General features: G+C 39.9%; 2 protein-coding genes across 5 annotated transcripts in view; one reads left to right on the top strand and one right to left on the bottom strand.

Annotated features, from left to right (window-relative positions):
- Positions 1-19506, top strand: part of ABHD12B (abhydrolase domain containing 12B) — a 29555-nt gene extending 10049 nt beyond the window's left edge. For both annotated transcript variants that reach the window (XM_055289429.1, XM_055289428.1), the window contains 8 exons: positions 3548-3593; positions 3700-3829; positions 4592-4629; positions 6770-6849; positions 16938-17020; positions 18488-18566; positions 19167-19285; positions 19432-19506. In XM_055289429.1, coding sequence (XP_055145404.1) covers positions 3548-3593; positions 3700-3829; positions 4592-4629; positions 6770-6849; positions 16938-17020; positions 18488-18566; positions 19167-19285; positions 19432-19459 — 603 coding nt within the window. In that variant the 3' untranslated portion in view covers positions 19460-19506. The remainder of the gene's footprint in view (positions 1-3547; positions 3594-3699; positions 3830-4591; positions 4630-6769; positions 6850-16937; positions 17021-18487; positions 18567-19166; positions 19286-19431) is intronic.
- Positions 19507-20312: 806 nt separating this feature from the next.
- The window catches only part of PYGL (glycogen phosphorylase L), a 39692-nt gene continuing 36418 nt past the window's right edge, over positions 20313-23586 (bottom strand). For all 3 annotated transcript variants that reach the window (XM_055289400.2, XM_055289401.2, XM_063644579.1), the window contains 2 exons: positions 23336-23402; positions 20313-20647 (listed from right to left, as the gene is read on the bottom strand). In XM_055289400.2, the coding sequence (XP_055145375.1) occupies positions 20483-20647; positions 23336-23402 (232 nt within the window). In that variant the 3' untranslated portion in view covers positions 20313-20482. The remainder of the gene's footprint in view (positions 20648-23335; positions 23403-23586) is intronic.

The raw sequence follows: 23586 nt of genomic DNA, 5'->3' as shown, positions 1-23586 counted from the left end.
TTCTCCTGCCTCAGCCTCCTGAGTAGCTGGGATTACAGGCGCCAACCACCATGCCCGGCTAATTTTGTATTTTTTAGTAGAGACAGGGTTTCACCATGTTGGCCAGGCTGTTCTCGAACTCGTGATCTCAGGTGATCCACCCACCTCTGCCTCCCAAAGTGCTGGGATTACAGGCGCGAGCCACCTCACCCAGCTGACATTTTTATTTGCTTTCTCTGAGGGCTGGGGGATGGGTTGAGAGAGTATTATTAAGGTGCAAAGTGGTCACTTATTTTAAAAGAACCAACCTTTTTAGTTTCTAGTGGTTATAGGCTAAAGACACAGAATGTCTGTTTTTTTTTTTTTTGAGACAGAGTCTTGTTCTGTTGCTCAGGCTGGAGTGCAGTGGCGCCATCTCGGCTCACTGCAAGCTTCGCCTCCTCGGTTCACGCCATTCTCCTGCCTCAGCCTCCCAAGTAGCTGGGATTACAGGCGCCCGCCACCACGCCCGGCTAATTTTGTTTTTGTATTTTTAGTAGAGACGGGGTTTCACCATGTTAGCCAGGATGGTCTCGATCTCCTGACCTCGTGGTCTGCCTGCCTTGGCCTCCGAAAGGGCTGGGATTACAGGTACGAGCCACCACACCCGGCCAGAATATCTGCTTTTAAAAGTCATTCAAGGCTGGGGGCAGTGGTTCACGCCTGCAATACCAACACTTTGGGAGGCTGAGACCAGGAGTTCAAGACAGGGGTCTCAACTTAATGAGACCCTGTCTCTACAAATAATTTTAAAATTAGCCAGATGTGGTGGTACTTGCCTGCAATTCCAGCTACTCAGGAGGCTGAGGTGAGAGGATTGCTTGAGCCTGGGAGTTTGAGGCTGCACTAAGCTAGGATTGTGCCACCACACTGCAGCCTGAATGACAGAGTGAGGAGACCCTGACTCAAAAAAAAAAAAAGTCATTGAAACCCTGGCTTCAGCCCATGTAAGGCTTTGTAGAGTAGCATCATGGCCACACTTGCTCTCCTCACTCCCTGCTGCATGACTGGTTTGTTGGGACAGCCCGTGTTTCCAGGTATGCAGAAGATGGCAGGCTTTCCACTTAGCCATATCTGCCTCAGAACTGGTTAAGCAAGCTGCCTGTTTATCCTCTTCCACCCTCTGGTTAGGTAACCTCCACTGCAGGTGGCCGGCTGTTGACCACAGGGACTTGGTCTCTCCTCCCACATGCTGGCTCCCACCTTGGAGTTCTTTCCTGATCAAACAATATTAGTGGGGCCCAGAATCCTGGCCGTACCAGTATCTCCAGTGCTTTCTTCATCCTTCCTCCCCTGTGCAGACAGGAAGCTCCTCTCCTGTCCCCTCCCCTCATCCCCTCATCCCCTCATCACTGCCTTCTCAGAGCCAATGCTTGTGGAGTGGCAGGGGGCTGGGTGCAGTGCTGCCCAGGAGTACCATGTTTATTCATTTTTAGGTTTGCTTTCCCCTCTGCACCCTGCCCTTTGCATTCCCCATGTGGAACGTGGTAAAGCCAATGTCCATGAGAATGTGTGCGCTTTTCCCCTCCCACTCAGAGCTGTCTCAATGTTCCCAGAAACGAGAAGAGCTGTAGGTGTGAAATGCAGCCAGGTGATCCTTGTGGTAGTTAGGATGGGTGGGGAAGGAGAGCGGCTAGTATGGCAGGACTTTGCCCCCAGGAAGATTGTGGGCATAAAGTGCGGGCGTCATCATTGCCCAACAGGACCAAACTTCCTCAGCCCTTCCTTTCCTCCTCTGGATAGGTGATTTTTTTAAAACAATAAATTTTCATTATTAAATTTTCATTCATTCATGTATTCATCACTGCAACAGACTAATACAGCTATTTTCATTTATTTGCGTTCCCACCTAGTTTTTATTTCTCCTTATAAAAGGCTTTTGTTACTATGATTGTATCTATATATACTTTTATGTTGTGCTCTTTTACTTCACACTATTTTATAGACATTCTTCCATGTTTTCACAGTCATCATAGTTAGCCAGTTTAAAGGCTGTGTCATTCTCCATTATATTTATAAGCAATTGTTTACTTGACTATTCCACTGCAACTGGATATAAGAATTTTTCTCCCTGCATTTGCTTTAACTAATATTGTTTCAGAAAACTACAAGCATCTAGATTTTTCTTCTTTCATGTCTTTTTCCTAGAAATGAATTCTTAGGAGTAGGGTTTGTTGCTGTTGTGGTTCTTGGGTTGTATTGCCTAGTGGTCCTTCAACACGTGCTGCAACACACATGCATATTCCTATTTTCCTGGATGCTTAGCCGCCATGTGTCTTGGCTAACTTTCTTGGAGGGAATGTAACAGATATGTAAAAGGTATATTTAGCTCCTCGTTATTAGTTTAATTTGTACTTACAAGTTCCTAATGAGGTTTTGCCACCTGGATATAAAATGCAGTGGGAGGAAGCACAGTATTTGGACAGAGGCAGACCCAGGAGTGAATCTCGGTTCTAGTTCTAGCTAGTTGGGTGATCTTAAATAAGTTACTTAAGCTCCACAAGGCTCAGTTTATCTGTAAAATGGGGATAATAGCTACTTTACAGTACAGTTGTGAGGATTAAATAAAGTTTCCAAAGTGCCTGCACAGTAAAATATTGTCCTTTTTTATCTCTCTTTTCTTTATCTATGATTGTATTTCTTCTTTTATTTTTTTGAGACGGAGTCTCTGTCGCCCAGGCTGGAGTGCAGTGGTGTGATCTTGGTTGCTCACTCCAGCCTTAGCCTCCTAGGTTCAAGCGATTCTCCTGCCTCAGCCTCCTGAGTCCTGGGATTACAGGTGTGCAGCACCACACCCAACAATCATTGTATTTCATTTCATGAACAATTATGTTTTCATAGTCTCTCCTTCTTTACCTACTAGAAGCTTGGCAGTGGTCTCATATATTAGGGTGATCTCTTTTTTTTTTTATTTAAATTAACTATCCATATTTAATATAAATAGCTTCCCCTTTTTGATTGCTTCTACTACAACTCTGTGTAGAGTTCTTATTCTCAAGGAATTTTTAAAAAGAGACATTTATAGACCTAAAGGTGACTATTATTGTTTCTCATTTTTCAGAATAATATTTACATATGTAAATGTTAAATAACTTGGCCAAGGTCACACAGCAGGTAAGTGGCAGAGCCAGCGTGAGACCCCGGGTGTCTGACCCTGCTCAGCCTTCCCGCTCTCCGTCTCTCCCACTGAGTCTTGGCTTCTCAAGTTGGAAGTCAAACACCAGATTTCAAAAATACATCTTTCCCCACCTGTTAAACTTGTGTGTATGCTTTGAACATGCAGATACCTAGAGCATCCTAACTTCAGAGAGTTTCTGACATGCAACAAACTTCCTTTTCAATCTTCATCTAATATAAAATAATAGCTGTTTTTCTAGGTTCTGCAGTTAAAAAATAAATACTAATGAACAAGTTAAAATTACCTTTGAAAGAGCGCTCCTTGTGATGTGATATGGATGGATATAGGGAGGAGAAGCCTTTTCTGTTTACATCTTCTAATTAAACTGATAACAGCTCCTTTGTTACCTAGGTGCTGAGTGATGGTGGCTTTCATGTCTTGTCTGTTGACTACAGAGGTATGTGTTAAGAACGGTGTACAAAGATTTTTCAGTAAGCAGGGGGCCTCTGATGACCCCTCCTTTTGAAGGCAGTGATACTGTGTTTGCCTTTTCTTGCTGCCAGGATTTGGGGACTCTACAGGTAAGCCCACAGAGGAGGGACTGACTACGGATGCCGTTCGTGTCTATGAGTGGACCAAGGCAAGAAGTGGCATCACTCCCGTGTGTCTCTGGGGCCACTCTCTGGGCACAGGGTAAGTGAGATCTGCAAATGTGTCCTTAGGCAGGTCCTTGAGGCTTCAGTGTCCTATCAACTAGGATAGGAGTTGATAACAAAGCCAGGAGTGGAAGGAGCACTGAGCCAGAAGACAGGGACTCTTTGCTGATGATTTTCACACTCTAGAAGTGGCTGAAGAACTTGCCGTCTTACCATGCTATTTGTAAAACAACAGAAGGTCCCTTCAGCTCTACGGTTATCTATTACATTGAAGTCCAAGTCTTTCTGAGGGTTTTAAAGAAAAGGATCCTTGGCCAGGCGGGGTGGCTCACACCTGTAATTCTAGCACTTTGGGAGGCTGAGGTGGGCAGATCACTTGAGGCCAGGAGTTCGAGACTAGCCTGGCCAACATGGCCAAACCCCGTCTTTACTAAAAATACAAAAATTAGCTGGGCTTGGTGGTGTGTGCCTGTAATCCCAGCTACTCAGGAAGCTGAGGCAGGAGAATCACTTGAGCCCAGGGAGGTAGAGGTTGCAGTAAGCCGAGATTGTACCACTGTACTCCAGCCTGGGTGACAGAGTGAGGCTCTGTATCCAAAAAAAAAAAAAAAAGAAAGAAAGTAAATGACCTTTAATGTAGGGCCTGTGGAACCCTTTGAAATAGTGTGCAAATTTTGTTTCTATACGCATTTTTCTAACCAGAGAGCCCAGAGCTTTTATCAGATGCTCATACCAGAAGTTGCATTTTGTACTGTAAAGTTATTGCTTAACATATGTACTAATTTTCATTGCTTTACAGAGTTGCAACAAATGCTGCAAAAGTGCTAGAAGAAAAAGGTAATATAAAATGCTTAAGTGGTATAATTTCCCATCTTCAGATGGGAAAGTAAAAACTGTCAAGAGACTATTGTGTACACTTTGAACATACAGACACCAAAAGCATCCCAACTTTAGATGGTTTCTGGCAGTGCAACAAGCTTTCTTTTTTATCTCCCTTTAATGTAAAATAATAGCTGTTTTTTCAGGTTCTGCAGTTAAAAATAAATACGAAGGAACAAGTTAAAATCACCTTTGAAAGAGTCCTCCTTGGCCAATGTGGTGGCTCACGCCTGTAATCCCAGCACTTTTGGAGGCCGAGGCGGGCGGATCACGAGGTCAGGAGTTCGAGACCAGCCTGGCCAAGATGGTGAAACCCTGTCTCTACTAAAAATACAAAAATTTGCCAGGCACAGTGGTGGCTACCTGTAATCCCAGCTACTTGGGAGGCTGAGGCAGGAGAATTGCTTGAACCAAGGAGGCGGAGGTTGCAGTAAGCCGAGATTGCCACTGCATTCTAGCCTGGGTGACAGAGCAAGAGTCTGTCTCAGAAAAAAAAAAAAAAAAGAGTCCTCCTAGTGATATCATATTAATTTAAATTACAGGATAAAAAAATACTGTGTCATTAAATGATACACAGAACTGGCTTTCTGCAGCCCTTCTTAGTAATATTTATGTCAGGGTTTCTCAAAGTGATCTGTTTGTATCAGAATCTTCGACCCTAGCTGATTTGAAGAATTAGAATCTCTGTGAACAGGGTCAAGTCATTTAAAAAAAATTAAAATTAGAACTTACTCCATATATACAGATGCTATATAAATGCAAATATTCATTACCCTAATGCCATACAATTTAAACATTTACATTACAATTATCTGCTTTTGGGTGTGTGTGTTTTGCTCATCATTGTATGGCTATTTTTGATTAAGGGCTACACATGGTTTATGGAAAATCATAGAAATGATTTGAGGCTTGAAGTGATATTATCTTCTTCCAGATATAATTTACTCTTCTCCTGAATGGCAGTTATGGTAGAGACAGATCACCTTAATCTAATTAGAGATTGAGCTGATCTGAAGCTGGTCTTCAGTCTTTATGATGGCTGGTCTATTTCTAGTTCATATTACTCTTAGACTGTAGTTCTTTGAGATCACAACCAAAAGCCTGAGAAATGTACTAGGGTCCTCTTTTTTGTCAGATCCTGAACTCTAATTTCTGTCATTTGGATTTTGTCAGAATGCTGAAAGTTTTGTCTCATTTCTGATTCTCTCAGCCACCACTATTGCTTTCAACTGAGTTGAGGGAAAAGGCAGCTCAAACTCTCTGGACTTCTCTCTTTTGGTATTGGTTCTGTAGTTTCTCACTGACCAGTAGCCCCCATATCCATTCAAACATATACGTATGCATACCTTAACCAACCACATCTTTTCTAATTGTTCTTAGAGGCAATGTTGACCAAAACAACCTAGTCAGCCTCTGGCACATTCTTAGCAACGGACTGCACGGACTGCAGAACACCGTCTTCCTGTAGTACTTTGCTTTCTTTCTTTTTTTTTTTTGAGGCGGAGTCTTGCTCTGTTGCCCAGGCTGAAGTGCAGTGGCGCAATCTCAGCTCACTGCAACCTCTGCCTCCCGGGTTCAAGCGATTCTCCTGCCTCAGTCTCTCGAGTAGCTGGGATTACAGGCGCCCTCCACCACGCCCGGCTGATTTTTGTATTTTTAGTAGAGATGGGGTTTCACCATGTTGGCCAGGATGGTCTCCATATCCTGACCTCGTGATCCGCCCGCCTTGGCCTCCCAAAATGCTGGTATTACAGGTGTGAGCCACCGTGCCCGGCCTTGCTTTCTTGTTATCCAAGCCATGATGACCTGGTTGTGTTCTTAGAAGAAGGTAGTGGTTTTCAATTATCATCATGTGCACAGAAACCTCTTGGGGAGGGGAGGGTGGAAGCATGTTAAAATGCACATTCTCAGCCCTCACCCTGGAGAATCTGACTCATAAATATGAGGTGGGTTCCAGGAATTTGCATTATTAATAAACTTCACAAATAATTTTGATGCATGTAGCTCATGTACAAGATCTTGAAGACCCCTTATCTAGGAAAGATGGTATTTGAATAGGGGAGTTACTGATTCCTTTCTTTCTTTCTTTCATTTCAAGGATGCCCAGTTGATGCTATTGTCTTGGAAGCTCCATTTACCAACATGTGGGTTGCAAGTATCAATTATCCCTTGTTAAAGGTGAGACTCTGATTCATCTTTACAAGGGATCAAAATAGGCTATTTTGATACAGTGTAGGCTATTCTACACATGTATGTTTATTAACAGTCTTCCTTTTCTTAAGTAGTTTTATATGCTTTTAAGTTATTCTAATCTGAGACAGTTTATTAACCAGTTACCACTAAAGGGAACCCATGGCTGTTGGATTTGATATTTCTTTTATTTTCTTCTACCGATATCTGTTTTATAATTTTGTAGTAGATAGACTTGCCTTAAGTTTATTCTTTATTTTTATTTTCTTCTTAAAAGTGAAAACAAACATTTCATAGATCATTTTTGAGCCCTATGAATGTCATTCATATATCTTTCATAACTTTATCGTAAGAAAGTTTCTAGAGAATTTAAGAAAGCTGCCAAATACTTTTACACAGTATCCCAGATGAAGACAAACTTTCTAAGAAAATAAGTACAAAGGCCGGGCGTGGTGGCTCCCACCTGTAATCCCAGCACTTTGGGAGGCCGAGGTGGGTGGATCACAAGGTCAAGAGATCGAGACCATCCTGGCCAACATGGTGAAACCCCGTCTCTACTAAAAACACAAAAATTAGCTGGGCATGGTGGCACGCACCTGTAGTCCCAGCTACTCAGGAGGCTGAGGCAGGAGAGTCGCTTGAACCTGGGAGGCAGAGGTTGCAGTGAGCCGAGATCAAGCCACTACACTCCAGCCTGGCGACAGAGCGAGACTTCGTCTCAAAGAAAGAAAAAAAATCTATTGTGTAGACTACCCTAACTTTATAATCTTATTCTATACCTAATGCTCAATTGTTTATAGTTGTACATACGTATAAATGTTAGCAAATGAGAAGTGGGAGAGAGAGAGAGAGCGAAAGTCTTAGAGGGATACATGGCCTCAATTTAAAAATTATTCTACATTGTTGTTTCGTACTGTAAGACATCTTGGAGTATGTTACTCTAACAACTTTAGGAATTTTTTTGTACAATAAACCATCATAGATAGAATTCCATCATAGACAGAATTTCTGAAACTTACTTAACTATTTTCAGGGAAAAGTAGCTCACCACTTCCTAGGACAGCGAGTTCGCATAATCACATACTGTTGAAAATGGCTTTAATATCTAAGTTTAACTAAATATAGGAATCCCCTCTACAATGCAAAATACTGAATGCTGAGTAATTTCAGATATAATAAATAAGATATTTTCAATTGGTTCTAGAAACTGAACATTCATTTTAATATAATATAACCATTAATTGAGTATCTATCATATTACTCTAAGTCATTACTAATACATTCATTAAATTGTAGGTATGTAACATAAGTCAAATGCAATCTTTTTATTTAGTTCATTTTTAAAAATGTTGAAATTTAACGAAATAAGGAAAATGCATGATTTAATGAGCAATTATAAACTGAACACCCATGTAACTATCACCTACATCAAGAAATGAGCATCATCCACACTCTAGAAGTCTTCTGTATATTACTTCCCAATCCAGTAAGCCTTATTTTACATGTAATCCTTAGTCCTTGGATGGAATTCTTAGATGAATTTTACGGTAATCATATCTATGCATTTATTTATAGTGTTACCACCTGTACATGCATCTCTGAGCAATATTGTTTTGTCTGTGAACTTTATATAAAAGTAAAATTATATGGAATATATTTTATTTTTTCACCCAACATTAAATTTGTGGGATTTTATTCATGATGTGTATAGTATAGCTGTAGGTTGGTTTTTTCATTGCTATATACTATTCCATTGTACATACCAAAATTTATTGATCTATTGTGTCGTTTATTTGTATTACTTTCAGTTTGGGGAAATTAACAATATTGTTGTTATGAATGTTCTTGAACCTGTCTTCTGTAAACATGTACAAGAATTTCACCGGGGTATACCCTAGGAGTGGAATTGTGGGGTAATAAGGCATCCACATGGCCAGCTTTAATAATTATAGTGCAAGTTTTCCTAAATGACTTTACCACTTTACTCTCTCACCAATCCTGTATGAGAGCTCCAGTTGTTTCAAATCCTTGCCCTCACATTGATATATCAATATGGTTTTAATTTGCATTTCCCTTGTAACCAGTGAGGTTGGGCAACTTTTAATATGTTTATTAGCCATTTGGATATCATCCCTTGTGAGGTACTTGTTTATGTCTTTTGCCCATTTTTCAGATAGATTGTATCTCTTTTTATTTGTTGAATTTCTTCATAGATGCTGGATATGAGTCATTAGAAAATTATTTGTATTGTAAATATACTGTATTATTTTGTTTTGTCTTTTCACTTTCTTAATGATATGTCATGATAAAGAGATGTTTCTCTTTGAGGTAAAGTCTTGCTCTGTCGCCCAGGCTGGAGTGCAGTGGTGCGATCTCAGCTCACTGCAAGCTCTGCCTCCCAGGTTCACGCCATTCTCCTGCCTCAGCCTCCTGAGTAGCTGGGACTACAGGCGCCCACCACCATGCCTGGCTAATTTTTCTGTGTTTTTAGTAGAGACGGGGTTTCACTGTGTTAGGCAGGATGATCTCCATCTCCTGACCTCGTGATCCGCCCACCTCGGTCTCCCAAAGTGCTGGGATTACAGGCGTGAGCCACCGCGCCCAGCTGATAAGGAGAGATTTCTAAATTTAATGTGGACCAATTTACCAATATTTTTCTTTATGGTAACTTTTGTGTCATTTATAATAAAACTATGCTTACCCAAAGATTATCAAGGTACTCTTCTATGTTGTCTTCTGGAAGCTCTATTTTACCTTTTACATGTGAAGCTATGATCCACAGGTTTAGATTTTTGTATGGAGGCAGGGGTCCACATGAATGTCTAATTGGTCTACAGTCATTTATTAAATGGATCTTCCCCACCACTATGCAGTGCTAATGTTTGCATATATCAGTGTCTACATATATAGAGAGAGGTCTGGTGGTAGGTTCTCATTTCTCTCCATTGTCTATCTGTCAATCTGAATATACTATGGTCTTTTAATTACTATAGTTTTATAATATGTCTTGATATCTGGTTGTATAAGTTCCTCAGCTTGGTCTTCTTATTCAAGATTGTCTTGGCTATTCTTAACACTTTGCATTTCAATATACATTTTGAAATACACCTGTCATGTTCTACAGAAAACTTGCTGGGACTTTGGGATTGCATTGGATCTATTTGGGGGACTTGAGATCAATTTGGGGGACTTGGTATCTTTCTAATATTGAGTCTTCAAATTCATGAGTATTGTGTTTTATTTATTGTTTATTTATTTAATTTTACATTTATTTCTCATTTAGGTTTTGTTTAGTTTCAGTTTTAGGTCATATTCTCCTAGAAGCAAAGCCTGAGACAGAGATTTGGTGTGTTTGATTTATTGAGGAAATGTTTTTCAGGAAAAAATCCAAAAGGGAATGAGGATAGTAGCACTGGAAAGGGGGAAGAGCAGAACAAGGATGTGACCTCGAGCAAAGTCTAGCTTTGGCCTGATTCAGGCGGGGTGCTAAGCTTTGAGGCAAAGGGCCTGTTGTTTCTGCTGTCCCCTAGGGTAGGCAGTGGAGGAGGGGCGGGAGAATGGCAAAACCTTTTAGGAGTGATGGCTTCTGTCATCTAAGAATAAGGAGAAGCAGCCAACACTCACAGCAGAAGTTAATTAATTTTGTCAGTATTTTCAAAGAACCAACTTTGACTTTGTTCGTCATCTGTGTTATGTGGTTTCTATATTTTTAATTTCTCGTTTTACCTGTATTATTCCCTTTCTCATATGTTCTTTGGATTTAATTTGTTATTATTTAAAAATTTCTTTAGATAGTACTTAATATCATCTAATAATTTATTTTTACTATTTTTTTCTAATTTATATACTAAGGCATACTTCACCTAAATCACACTTCAGCTGCATCCCAAATTTGAAGTGTGTTCTAATTACCATTTAGTTAAAAATATTTTATAATATTATTGTGATTCCTCCTTCACTTAATAACTAAATAATATGGATTATTTAGAAGTATGATTCATAACTTCTATGCATTTGGGCATTTGATTATGATTTTTATTGATTTTTACCTTAATTCTCTCAAGATCCAAGAATAAACTGTGTATGATTTTAGTCTTTTGAAATTTGCTGAGACTCGCTTTATGTACTAATGTATGGTCAATTTTGGCAAATTCCATATGCTTGAAAAGAATGCGTTCTGCTGTTTTTCATGCAGTGTTCTATGTATGTCGATTGAATTGGGATTATTAACCATGCTCAAATTTTGTCTATCGTTACTGATTTTTTGGACTGCTTGTTTTTTCAGTTACTCAAAGAGGATTATTAAAATACCTCATCACGATTGTGGAATTGTTTATTTCTATTTTAGTACTGTTAATTTTTGTTTTAGTTTTTTTGAGGTTATGTTGTTAGGTACATATGCCTAATAATATTATGATTTAGTTTAGTTTTTTTTTTTTTTTTTGAGATGGAGTTTCACTCTTGTTGCCCAGACTGGAGTGCAGTAGCGTGATCTCATCTCACAGCAACCTCTGCCTCCTGCGTTCAAGCTATTCTCCTGCCCTAGCCTCCCAAGTAGCTGGGATTACAGGCATGTGCCAACACACCGGGTTAATTTTTTGTATTTTTAGTAGAGACAGGGTTTCACCATGTTGATCAGGCTAGTCTTAAACTCTTGACCTCAGGTGATCCACCTGCCTCAGCCTCCCAAACTGCTGAGATTACAAGCATGAGCCACCATTCCCAGCCTATGATTTAGTTTTCATATCTTCCAGGTGGATTCATCATTTTCATCATAAAATGTCCACCTTTTTTGATCAATATTGCTTCTTGACTTAAAGTCAACTTTGTCCAATATTTGTATATCTTTATTTTGATTAGTATTTGCATGGTATGTTTTTCTATTACTTGATCTCAACTTTTCTAAATTCTTGCATTTAATATATATCTCTTGTAAGCACCATATAGTAGGGTTTTGATTTCTGACATAATAAACTTTATTAATTGTAGTATTTAGTCTATGTATATTTTATGTAACCATTATATATTGAGGTTCAAATATGCTTTCTTATGTTCTTTTTTGTGTCATCTGTTCTGTGTTCTTTTGCCTCTAGTTTCTTGCTTTCTTTTGACTTGACAGCTCTGTCTCAAAGAGAAATATGGTGTCAGGCTCACCTCTCTGATAACCCCTTCTGTCTAGGATCTAAATGTCTCCAGATCTCACTGCCTTGGTAGCTCTCTGGCATCTTCAAGAGAGTTTTAAAAAAATATTTTGTCCAATTTCTCTAGTTGTCTTTGGCAAAAGGTTTCGTCTGTAACAATTCTTCTATTACTAGAAGAGGTAAATTTCCCCATTGTTTCAAGTTTGGGATTTAATTTAAAATGTCATAAAATTTAGTTTAATAGGTACTTTAAGGTCTAGAAGTTTAATAGGTACTCTAAGGTCTAGAAGTGTAACAGTCCTGTGTATTTCACAGTCTTTAAGAATGATGGCTCTAGTGTCAGACTTGCCAGGTTTGATTCCCAGGATTGTCATTTAATAGCTGTGTAAACTTACTTTTAATGCTTTGACTGCCTCATCTGTAAAATGGGGTAATTATAGTCTATTCAAGATTGCTGTGATAAGTGAATTGATATATGAAACACATCTACAGTTGTGCCTGGCAGAGAGTGAGCCCTCAGTGGATGTCAGCTATTTTTATGCTCAGTAGAATGCTGTAACTGATCATTAGTGAATAAGAAGGTGTAAATGGAGTGAGACATACAGATGTAGTAAAAGGCATGTGTTCTCAACCTCAAGAGGCTTTCTGTTTTGTTGGGGAGACAGGACATAAATAGGAGGTATAAAGTAACAACAGGGATTTCTAAGGGTCTCTTTGGACTCAGTTTTGTTACTCAGAATCAAAAGGCAGCATGATGTTGTGGAAAAGAGCATGGGCTGTGGAGCCACTCAGACTTGGGTTCAAATCTGTCCTTGGCCACATACCCTTTGTGACCTTGGTAAGTTGTTTCTCCCTCTCTAAGTTTTCCCATTTTTTTACCAAGGGATTGGTGATGACCACTGCACAGGGTTGTTGTGAAGATTGAATTAAGTAAGATAACGTATGTAAAGTACCCAGCTGCTAGTAAGCACTAGACAAATACTTGTTCCTTTCCATCCCTCTTTCTGTTACAAATTAGGCTAAAGTGTTATGTATGGCAGGAAAAGGCAAGGAGAATTCAAGGTAGGGAGAATTACAGAAGAGAGAGGCTTTGCTCACAGGTGTGGCCAATGAAGACTTCACAGCGTATTGGACCTAAGCTTCTTCCTTGAAGGTGAGGGAAAGCAGTTAGAAAACAGAGCAAGGAACAGGTGAATGTGAACTCAGACACCTGGCAGAAATGGGGCTGTTCTATGTTATAAATTGCCTGAGAGTTAATAGAGGGCTTCTACACAAGTCTTTCGCACTCGTTATTCTTTTAAATCCTCACAGCAACTCTGTGAGTTTGTCATCATTGCTTCCACTAAGAGATGAGAGAAATGGAGAACTAGAGGCTTGCCTAATCATCACATATCTTATAAGAAGAAGAAATGAGACTCAAACCTACATCTTCTAATTGCAGGCAGATAGACTGGAGGTGAGCAGGGTTTGGAATGAAAGATTGTGGCCAGATGTGGATGGGCTTGCTGTCTAGTTGTTGTTTTCAGTAGATAGTGTGGCATGCCCAAAGCTTTGTAACAGCAGATTTAATATAACTGGTATTTTAAGGATGTTTATCTGGTGATGTTACAGAAGAGAGAGGAAGGTAGGAAGACCTATTAGGAGAGCCCATTGCCATGGTCTAGGCTGGAGGGGAAGGTATGACCTGTAAGTCTCAAAGGGCACTCCTGGCTGGAAGGGAATGAGGAATAATGAGAGTAGATTGACCTGGGTTTGCTTTCTTCCTACTCTTTCAGAATTTGAGATGAATTGCTGAAGGACTTCTCTTATTGAATTCTCCTCAGGGGAGTCTTAATTCCAGGGGTGAGAGTACCAGAAGACAAAAGAGAAAACAAAACAAGAAATCTTGCCCTTAGCATGGAAGAGGAGGGAGAAGAAAGAGAAGGAAAGGCAGTGTCAGGAAGTCCAGAGCACACCTGAATGCAGATCAGTTGCTATGAGACCAGGGCAAAAAGTTCAGGCCAGACAAATCCCACAGAACCAAGGAGATTCCAGCTGGGCACGGTGGCTCACGTCTGTAATCCCAGCACTTTGGGAGGCCGAGACAGGTGGATCACCCGAGGTCAGGAATTCAAGACCAGCCTGGCCAACATGGCGAGACCCTGTCTCTACTAAAAATACAAAAATTAGCTGGGCGTTGTGGCAGGTGCCTGTAATCCCAGCTACTCGGGAGGTTGAGGCAGGAAAATCACTTGAACACGGGAGGCGGAGGTGCAGTGAGCCGAGATCGCGCCACCGCACTCCAGCCTGGCCAACAAGAGTGAAACTCCGTCTCAAAAAAACAAAACAAAACAAAAAACCAAGGAGATTACCGGGGAATAGCAGGCCTAAGCCAGAACTATGAAGCAGCAATTCTATTTAGTGGCACTGGCTTACCTATTTTATACCCATTTCCTTACCACATTCCCTAAAATGACATCAATCACTTTCTAAAATCAGAAAAATTGTATTTAAGTTTATTCTATTTAGAAAGTCTCTATTCTATTACTACAGTTCACAGTAGGAGATTATTAACAAATGACATTATAGCCATGGAGCAAGTTTTAGTTTCTTTTCTTTTTAAAAAATTGTGAAGCAGAAGTTTGTATTCATTGGGTCCAGCCTCCCTATTCTGTGCCTATTTCCTTCCCTTGGCCATGTCCCATTTACTACCCCCTCTACCCCTCCTCTCTCAGGCACAACATGAAAATGTATAATACCTTGCTTATTTTTCCTCTTTGCAAATTTATTGCAAAGATTTGTAATCCCAGCACTTTGGGAAGCCGAGACGGGCGGATCATTTGAGGTCAGAGTTCGAGACCAGCCTAGCCAACATGGCAAAACACTATCTCTACTAAAAACACAAAATTACCTGGGCGTGGTGATGCATGCCTGTAGTCCCAGCTACTTGGGTGGCTGAGGCAGGAAAATCACTTGAACCCGGGAGGCGGAGGTTGCAGTGAGCCGAGATTGCACCACTGCACTCCAGCCTGGGTGACAGAGTGAGACTCCGTCTAAAAAAAAAAAAAAAGAAAAATTTAAATCTGGGCCAGGCACTGTGGCTCATGCCTGTAATCCCAGCCCTTTGGGTGGTCGAGGCCAGAAGATGGCTTTGAGCCCAGGAGTTCAAGACCAGTCTAGGAAACATGGTGAAATCCCTTCTTTACAAAAAAATTAGTCGGGTGTGGTGGCGCACCCCTGTAGTCCCAGCTAGTATGGAGGCTGAGGAGGGAGGATTGCTTGAGCCCAGGAGTTTGAGCGCTGCAGTGAGCCATGATCATGCCACTGCACCCACTCCCAGTCTAGGCAACAGACTGAGACCCTGTCTCAAAATAAACAAACAAATAAATAAAATAAGTAATATCTGAAATTCAATCATACTAAGATGAAAATGACAGATAATAACAAAGTGTATGCCAGGGATATTTGCATAATAGACTCATTTTGTCTTTAGCAAATATTTGTCAAGTGTCTATTTTGTACCACGAACTTTTCTAGTTTTTGAGGACACCACAGGGAATAAGAAAGTTGTGGTCCATTTACCTATGAAGTTCATATTGTTGATGGAGAAACAGATAGAAGATAAATACATTAAAAAAGAAATCCAATAGTGAGAAGTTCTGTGAAAGCACCAAAATAATGTGATGGAGAATGACTGGGTGGTGGGGGCAAGGTTTGATAGGTGGTTATGGAAAACAGCTCTGAAGAAATAGCATCTGAACTGAGGCCTGCCTGAGATGAAGCCAGCTGATGGGAAAATATAGAGATCTCAGGCTGGGGTAGAAGTAAAGACAAGGGCCTTGAGGTGGGATCAGGCCTGACATGTTCCAGAAGCAGAAGGCAGCAGAGCCAGGAGGTGGACAGGAAGGGGCTTAGTGATAGGAGATGAGGCTGGAGAGGGAGGCAGGAAGCCACCGGATTCTGCGGGGCCTTGGAGGCCACGGTGACATGTTCAGGTTTAATCCAATTGCCTTTGGAGGGTGTTAAGCAAGAGTGCTACAATCTGATTTGCGCATTAAAATAATCATTCTGGTTTTCCTGTGGGAACTGGATTATGGAAGGGTGAAGCCAGAAGCGGGGAGCCACTTGGAATTGCAGCTTAGTATAAGCAAGAGATGAAGGGTGACTTAGGCTAAGTGATAGTAGGGATGGGGAGAAATGAATGGGTTTGGGATGCAGTTTTGGAGGCAGGATTCAAAGTTTGTGAGAAAGGTGCAATATTGCTCAGAGTTTTTATCCTTTACTCCTTATTTCCAGATGAAATGGATATTTCTAGGGCATATAAACTAACTTACATGTTGACTATGTGAGTCAAAACATTGTAAAAGTGGATTTAGCTAGCATTCTATTTCTTGGATTTTGCTATTAAACAACAAATTTAGTATGTCTAGAGTGAGCATTGTTATATCTGGAATCCTGCGGTCATTGTTAAAAACTAAAATGTCTTTTAAGGCATTGGCATATTAAATCATATTCAAAAGTTTGTAATGTTCAAATTCTCTAAAATCAATTTTCTATGTATTGTATATTTTCATCAGAATTTTTGACTAATCAGAATATTCTGTCCACCAACTAAACCAGTTATGTTCACAGTAGAAGCAATTTTTAGGTTTTGCATACCACTGCTTCTACATGGAGAAGTAAGAGTTAGTGGTGCCATTTGTAGGAAGTGAAAACAAAATGTTAACAATGATGATCTATGATGGCAGGATTATGTGTGCTTTTTTCTTCCACATTCCTTTCTTTTTTTCCAAATTCCCGACGTGCATTACTTTTTAAATCGTAAAAGTTTTTTGTGACTTTACCTTATTTAGAGAGTCACTACTCTCTGTGTTACCCTGGTTCATAGTGAAAGACTATATAACAAATGGCATAGCTATGGGGCAAATATTCATTTTTTTTCTTTTTTAAAAATAGATTTACCGGAACATTCCAGGATTTTTACGTACACTTATGGATGCCCTGAGAAAAGACAAAATAGTCTTTCCTAATGATGAAAAGTAAGTTAATGATGAAAAGACATGCATTATTACTGTATCTAAAGGATTCTAGGGGCAACTATCATGTGACTTACTGGATGGTGACATGAGACATCCTGAATATCATTCTTATTCTTAGAATATTGTTCTGTGCTTCTTAGATGGGCACTAAGATTTGGGTAAAGTATCTATGAATTTTTAGTATTTGCTATTTTCCTCATGTCTAATTCAATGACTTCACCAATTCAGTACTCTCTCTGAATTCATAAACAAAGTTGTATATCTATGGCCTATCAAGACCTTTTAAAGGGCTGGGAGTGTTAGCGTATGCCTATAATCCCAGCACTTTGGGAGGCTGAAGTGAGAGGATAGCTTGAGCCCAGAAGTTTGAAACCAGCCTGGGCAACATAGGGAGACACCATCTCTACCAAAAATTTTTAAAATTAGCCAGGCGTGGGGGCACGTGCCTGTCATCCCAACTACATGTGGGGCTGAAGTAGGAGGATCACTTGAGCCTGCGAGGTTGAGGTTGCAGTCAGCTGTGATTGTGCTACTGCACTCCAGCCTGTGTGACAGAGTGACATCCCGTAAAACAAACAAACAAACAAACAACCAGCCTAACATTTCTTGAGGCATCTCTGACTTCTAGGCCTTTTTCCCCATATAATGAAAACTCATCTACCATCCACCTTACTAACGTGACAGCAAATCCAATGACTAGAATTTATCAAGTTAGCCTGTTACAGTTAGAGAATTTAAGAATGCTTCCAAATAGTTGTTGCCAATACACTTTTCTATGTCAACACACTTGAGAAAATCCAACATTCTCAGGGGTGTCAGTGAGTCACTGTGGCAGAGATGGATGGCTATCAGAATTTTGGGGGGACAGGAAAGCATTGTTTGAGGAAGTAACTGGAGTGGGAGACAAGACATTCTTCATGCCATAGCCCTTTTGAATTAGCAAACTAGGGGGTTGACCAGGAAGCTAATCAGACCTGTTAACTCTGTGTCTATCCTCTACATTTATGGAGAAAAGTAAACAAATTGCTACAAAGAGGTCTCTGATTCTGTCATAGTTTTTGTTTTATTGAGGTTTTGAGTTTTGTTTTCTTTTCTAGTCTTTTAATAAAATATTTCAGATGTTACAAAATAGGTGGAGTAAAGAAGAATATAAGGTTCTTCTAACAGTGTACAAAATCAGTGTTTCAGTGCTTTTTTTTTTAGTATTTCTGAAAATTATGCAGAAGTAAATTAATTAAACAGCCAGTTAAATTGCATGAGTAAATGGGAGAGAGGGAAACTTGCATGGAGAAAAAAAGCTACTATGTGAAATTTTTAAATGTATGATATTGTTATTCCTTGGAAGGAAGGAAAGAAATTTCTTGTAATTTAGACAGGCCTCATGTTTTGCTAAAGCTCTAACTTAGAAGAGGAGAAATCTCAATGTATAATTCTTTAACTGAATGCTTTTCTTCTACTTGTCCCTAGTGTTAAATTCCTTTCTTCTCCTCTTCTCATCTTACACGGAGAGGATGACAGGACAGTGCCTTTGGAGTATGGGAAAAAGGTAAACTAAGGGCTCAATGCTGACTGAAATATACTATACTCATTTCACCATTTTTTTCATTCAGCCAAACTTTGATTAGAGCCTAAAGGAGGGTCTCTGACATTATAGGCGATTCTCTACACCCCTAAGTAGCCTCTATAGGTTTATAAAATGGCTATCAGTGTTCTTGGCTACTTTAGCTCAAAGGAGTGTTTGTGGCAGAGCCTGGCTCCTCATCTGGGTTGTGTGGAGCTGCAAGTGTAGGGTATCCCAGGCTGCTGTGGGAACCTCTACGTCATCTCTACTGTAGTGGCTCTAAAATGGAAGATGCAGAATTTAAACAAACTTCTACTAGAGTGGGTCCATAGCAATTCCTTGTCATTTTGCAGGGGGGTTCAAGCAGGGAAGGATGAGGTTTTATCAGTATTCTATATTAGCTGAGCAGCATTCAGATCTTTAGCTGTAGAGACAGCCAACTGGGACATGGAGAGTTTTTGTGTCTCTGGCTTAATGGAACAAACTCCCCAAGTTAGCTGTTTCTGTACACTTTTAGGGAAATTGGACTAGAAAAATCTACAGCTTTGAACGGCCAGCCTTTGAGTCTCTTTCTGTCCCTTGCAGCTCTATGAAATTGCATGCAATGCATACAGGAACAAAGAGAGGGTCAAGATGGTTATCTTTCCTCCTGGCTTCCAACACAACTTGCTTTGTAAAAGCCCCACACTGTTAATAACCGTGAGGTAAGAGTTGCTTTGCTAAATGTATGTTGCCCTTCAAGGCAATTAGGGCTGCTCTGGCTTACTTAGGCCACAACACAAAAATGTATAATATTTTGCTTGTTTAGGTAGGGAAAGGGTATGAGCTGATCTGGGTCCTTTTTCTACAGAGATTTCCTGAGCAAGCAGTGGTCATGAGTCTGGGAGGAGTGGAAATCTTCAATGAAGACTTGGTCCAAACACCACCTGTGATGTGTATTGTTTTAATGTAAAATTGTACTGGGCTGGTCGGATGAGCTGAAGCCATTGACGTCTGTACAAATCACTTGCCATTTTAACAACAGAGAGTACAAATGTTAGGCAGTATGGAATGTTCTCGTTTAGCTTATCATAATCTACTTTGTAAAACATGCTGGAACCTCACTGTGGAGAACCAGAATTTGGTAAAATCTAGATCCTATCTAAAAATATGTAGTTATCAAACATTCTATGGATATTTGTGAATAAGGTAGTTGCTATGGTCCGAACATCTGGGCCTGCCCCCCAAATTATGTTGAAACCTAATCACCAGTGTGACGGTAATAGGAGGTGGGGCTGAGCTCTCATGAATAAGATTAGTGCCCTTATAAATTATGACCAAAAGAGCTCTTCACTCCTCTCACCGTTTGAGGATACAGTGAGAAGGCTTCAACTATGAACCACAAAGTAGCCCTCATTAGACACTGAATCGGCCAGTGCCTTGCTCTTGGACTTCCCAGCCCCCAGAACTGTGAGAAATAAATTTCTGTTGTTTGTAAGCTACCCAGTTTATGCCATTTTGTTTTAGCGGCCCACAGGGACTAAGACATTGGTCTTTGGTTTGGACTCAGATAGCAGTGTAAGAAAGTTGCTTCTACATAGTTAAGTTTTTTATATTTTAGTTTAGTTCATTTAAATGGCATTTGAAATTTCTAAGCAGTTTTCTAATTTTATGACTAGTTTTGGGGTAAATCCTAGCAGTAGCAAAGCATCACTAGATTTGCTATAAAATTAGTTTTGGCACTCATGTAGCTCTTGGAAATTGACACTTTATTTTTAAGCTCTATTACATATAATTTCCCTCCCCATTCCCAGAGATACTCAACTATTATAGATTATTAGCTAACAAAACAAAAACCAGTGAATGTTGTAAAAATGTTCAAGCTCAGTAAGAAGCTATGTTTTCTAGAGACATTCTAGAGTTCAATTTCCATTGACTTTGTTAGATTCATTGGATAGAGAAATCTTTAGATCTGAAGGTTCCACGTTCCAGATGTCCCGGGCATATTCTTTAATTGTTCGGTCACTGGAGAATTTCCCCGAGGCAGCTATGTTTTTGAGTACCATTGTGTTCCAGGCCTTTGGATTCTGTAAACAACATATGCATATACAGCCCAGAGTCCCAGTGTGCAGTGAGCTTTATAATAAACATCAGCCAAGCACATCCAAACACATTTCATGAGGGAAAATGACAGGAATAAATTACAGTAAATTACAAATATTCTTGCTTGTCTGTTGAGAGGTAGAATAGAATGCACTTTTCTCATATTTAGAGTATAATTCTCTTAGGAATGAAAAAAGTATTTTTCACTCTAAGAGAAATCATGGATGTACATTGCCTAGTTGGCAATTCCTGCTATGGTTACAATGTTTTGGCATGTAAGCCATATTTCCCATGCTTTCTTATGAATGAAGATACTTCCCTTTAAACTATAGGGGAGGAATCATTGTCTGCTAAATGCCATGTCAAGAGACTTATCCTATGGCTCACAGAGTTTGAAAAACACTACCCTAAAATGTTAGCTATTATGCAGGCAAACAATTCAATGAGAGGCTTTATTGACCTACTTAGCTTTTCTTGTTCTTTCTGAAGGTACGCACCCTAGTAGGCTTACACTGAGTCCCAAACACTCCACTGGGGCTTCAAAACAGGGTCAATTGAGTCTTTATCCTTAATAAAAATATATCAAAATTTCATAATTTTTATATAAAAGAATATGATAAGAAAGAATTTATTTTATAGCCTCTTAATTTTGTAAGGAACTCTAAAAGTGTATTGGAAGTGAACAGAACATTATTCAAAAATGTTATCAATGCATTATAAATGCTTACGAGAAAGACTAAAACTACCATCATTCCTTAAGGTACAGCAAAACAGCATCTGAAATTTGTTTATTCAGACTTTGGAAACTTCCTATAATAAGAGGAGGATAAAAGCCTTCTCTCTTCATTTTCTTTAACTATTTAAATGGATAATGAATAGACTTCCCAGCCATATGGGTCATGTTTACTAAGTCTCAACAATACAATCATTGTTAAGAGTAAAAAGCTGCAATTTGCACTAATGAACAAGGAAGACCAAATCAAATGCTGGGTTTCTAGATGAGCACGCTTTGGATTTGGGCCATAATTTTAACAGAGCAGACATTCACATTTGTCACAGGAAAGAAAAAAGAACATATTTTTCTTTCCTGTGCTGTTTTATTGATCTGTCTTGAGGTGGCCATTCTCTTCCCTGTGTCTTTGCATTCTTGGGGCCTGTATATGGCTTTTCTCTCCAATGTACAGGAAGCAGGTAGTGAGCCCCTGAGCTTAGCTCTAGCACTGTCCTGCTTGTTTGTAGCCATTAACTTGAACTTATTCTGGTCTATATGCCACTGGGGAACTGGCCATTATTCTATTAGAAGATAAGGGCTGTAAAGCAGCACAGGCGTTGAATGATCCTTTTTAAAATCCCAATGGGACATTTAGGATGACTGTAGGAACTACCCTTTTATCTGCCTTGGGAAAGGAATAGAAAGAAATGTTAGTAAAACCCACCCTGGAGTCTTGGCACAGAGCTAGCCCCCTCCAGTATCCATTCCTCTAGAGTATCTGAAATTCACAAAAGTCTCTCCTATCAGAGATGATCAACCTTTTTCCATATTTACAAAACACAGCTAGAGAGTTGTTTGATAAAGCGTATAACTTTGCATGTGGAGGCTTATTCACATGGCTCTACCCATCCCTTTTTTTTCCCTCAGTATAGTATTGTCTCTTTATTCTTCTTTCTTTTTTTAAAAATTCAGTTATGAAGCTTTCTCTTTCTACACATTTATATTCTATTGATACAGCCCCCTCCATGAGAAGTCCACAAGAGGTACTTATTTTGCAATTTTCAAAGAATAGGGGTCAGTCCTTATCTTAACAAACCATGGTTTAGCCTTAGAAACTTCATGGCAGGTTTCTCAAATCCTGATGGTAACCCCACCCACTACTGGGAAAGAATCTCAGTGGCGGGGCTGGCATCTGTACTATGATGAAGCTACCTTGGTGATTCTGATGTGTACCTCTGGTTAAGAATCTCGATGTTCAAACAGGCTCCTTGAGGGAGGGGAGGGAGGGCGAGACCTCAACTTTGCTCATGCTGTGTTCTCAGTGCCAGCACAGCGCCTGGCATGAAAAAGACACCGAATGCCCCTCTGAGGCTTTATTTCCTTAGCTTCCAGGACATGTCTGCTACGGGGTGGGTGCTCAATAAATATTGAATTATTTGTGACTTTTAAAAAACTTGGATATTAAAAAATTTACAACTGGCTGGGCATGGTGGCTCATGCCTGTAATCCCAGCACTTCGGGAGGCAGAGGTGGGCGAATCACCTGAGGTCAGGAGTTCTAGACCAGCCTGGCCACCACGGTGAAACCCCACCTCCACAAAAAATACAAAAATTAGCCAAGTGTAGTGGCACATGCCTGTAATCCCAGCTACTTGGGAGGCCGAGAGGTGAAGGTTGCGGTGAGTCAAGTTCGCGTCACTGCACTCCCATCTGAGCGACAGAGTGAGATCTGTCTCAAAAAAAGAAAAAAAAATTACAACTCCTGCTGAAATGTCAAATCTCAACCTTGGCCTGAACTTGGGAAAAGTCAAGGTTTTTTTTTTGTTGTTGTTGTTTGTTTGTTTTTGTTGTTGTTTTTTTGATTGCTTAATGGGGATCTGCTATTTAGATTTAATTTTAAAAACCCACATTTTAAATCATAGTAAACTGGTTTTCTTTATAAATCTTGGCAATTTACTCACCATGTACAGCTGACTCACTTTATCTTGACACTTGACATAGGCTTCATAGTCCGCAAAGACTTTAAACCTTTTATTTTGTGATTGGAAGAGGAAAAAAAACAGTCAAAAGCTTCATTAATAGATATATGCTAAAATTCCATGTAAATCATCTTTTGCTTAATATCGGGCATGGCTGGTTTACCAAATTCATATTTCTGTTTGTAAGACTTTTAACCAGCCCTCAACCTTCTTATGGTTCTCACATGTGAGAA

Source organism: Symphalangus syndactylus, chromosome 8 (genome assembly GCF_028878055.3).
Source record: "Symphalangus syndactylus isolate Jambi chromosome 8, NHGRI_mSymSyn1-v2.1_pri, whole genome shotgun sequence".
NCBI lineage: Eukaryota > Metazoa > Chordata > Mammalia > Primates > Hylobatidae > Symphalangus > Symphalangus syndactylus.
This window is presented reverse-complemented; position numbering and strand designations above follow the sequence as displayed.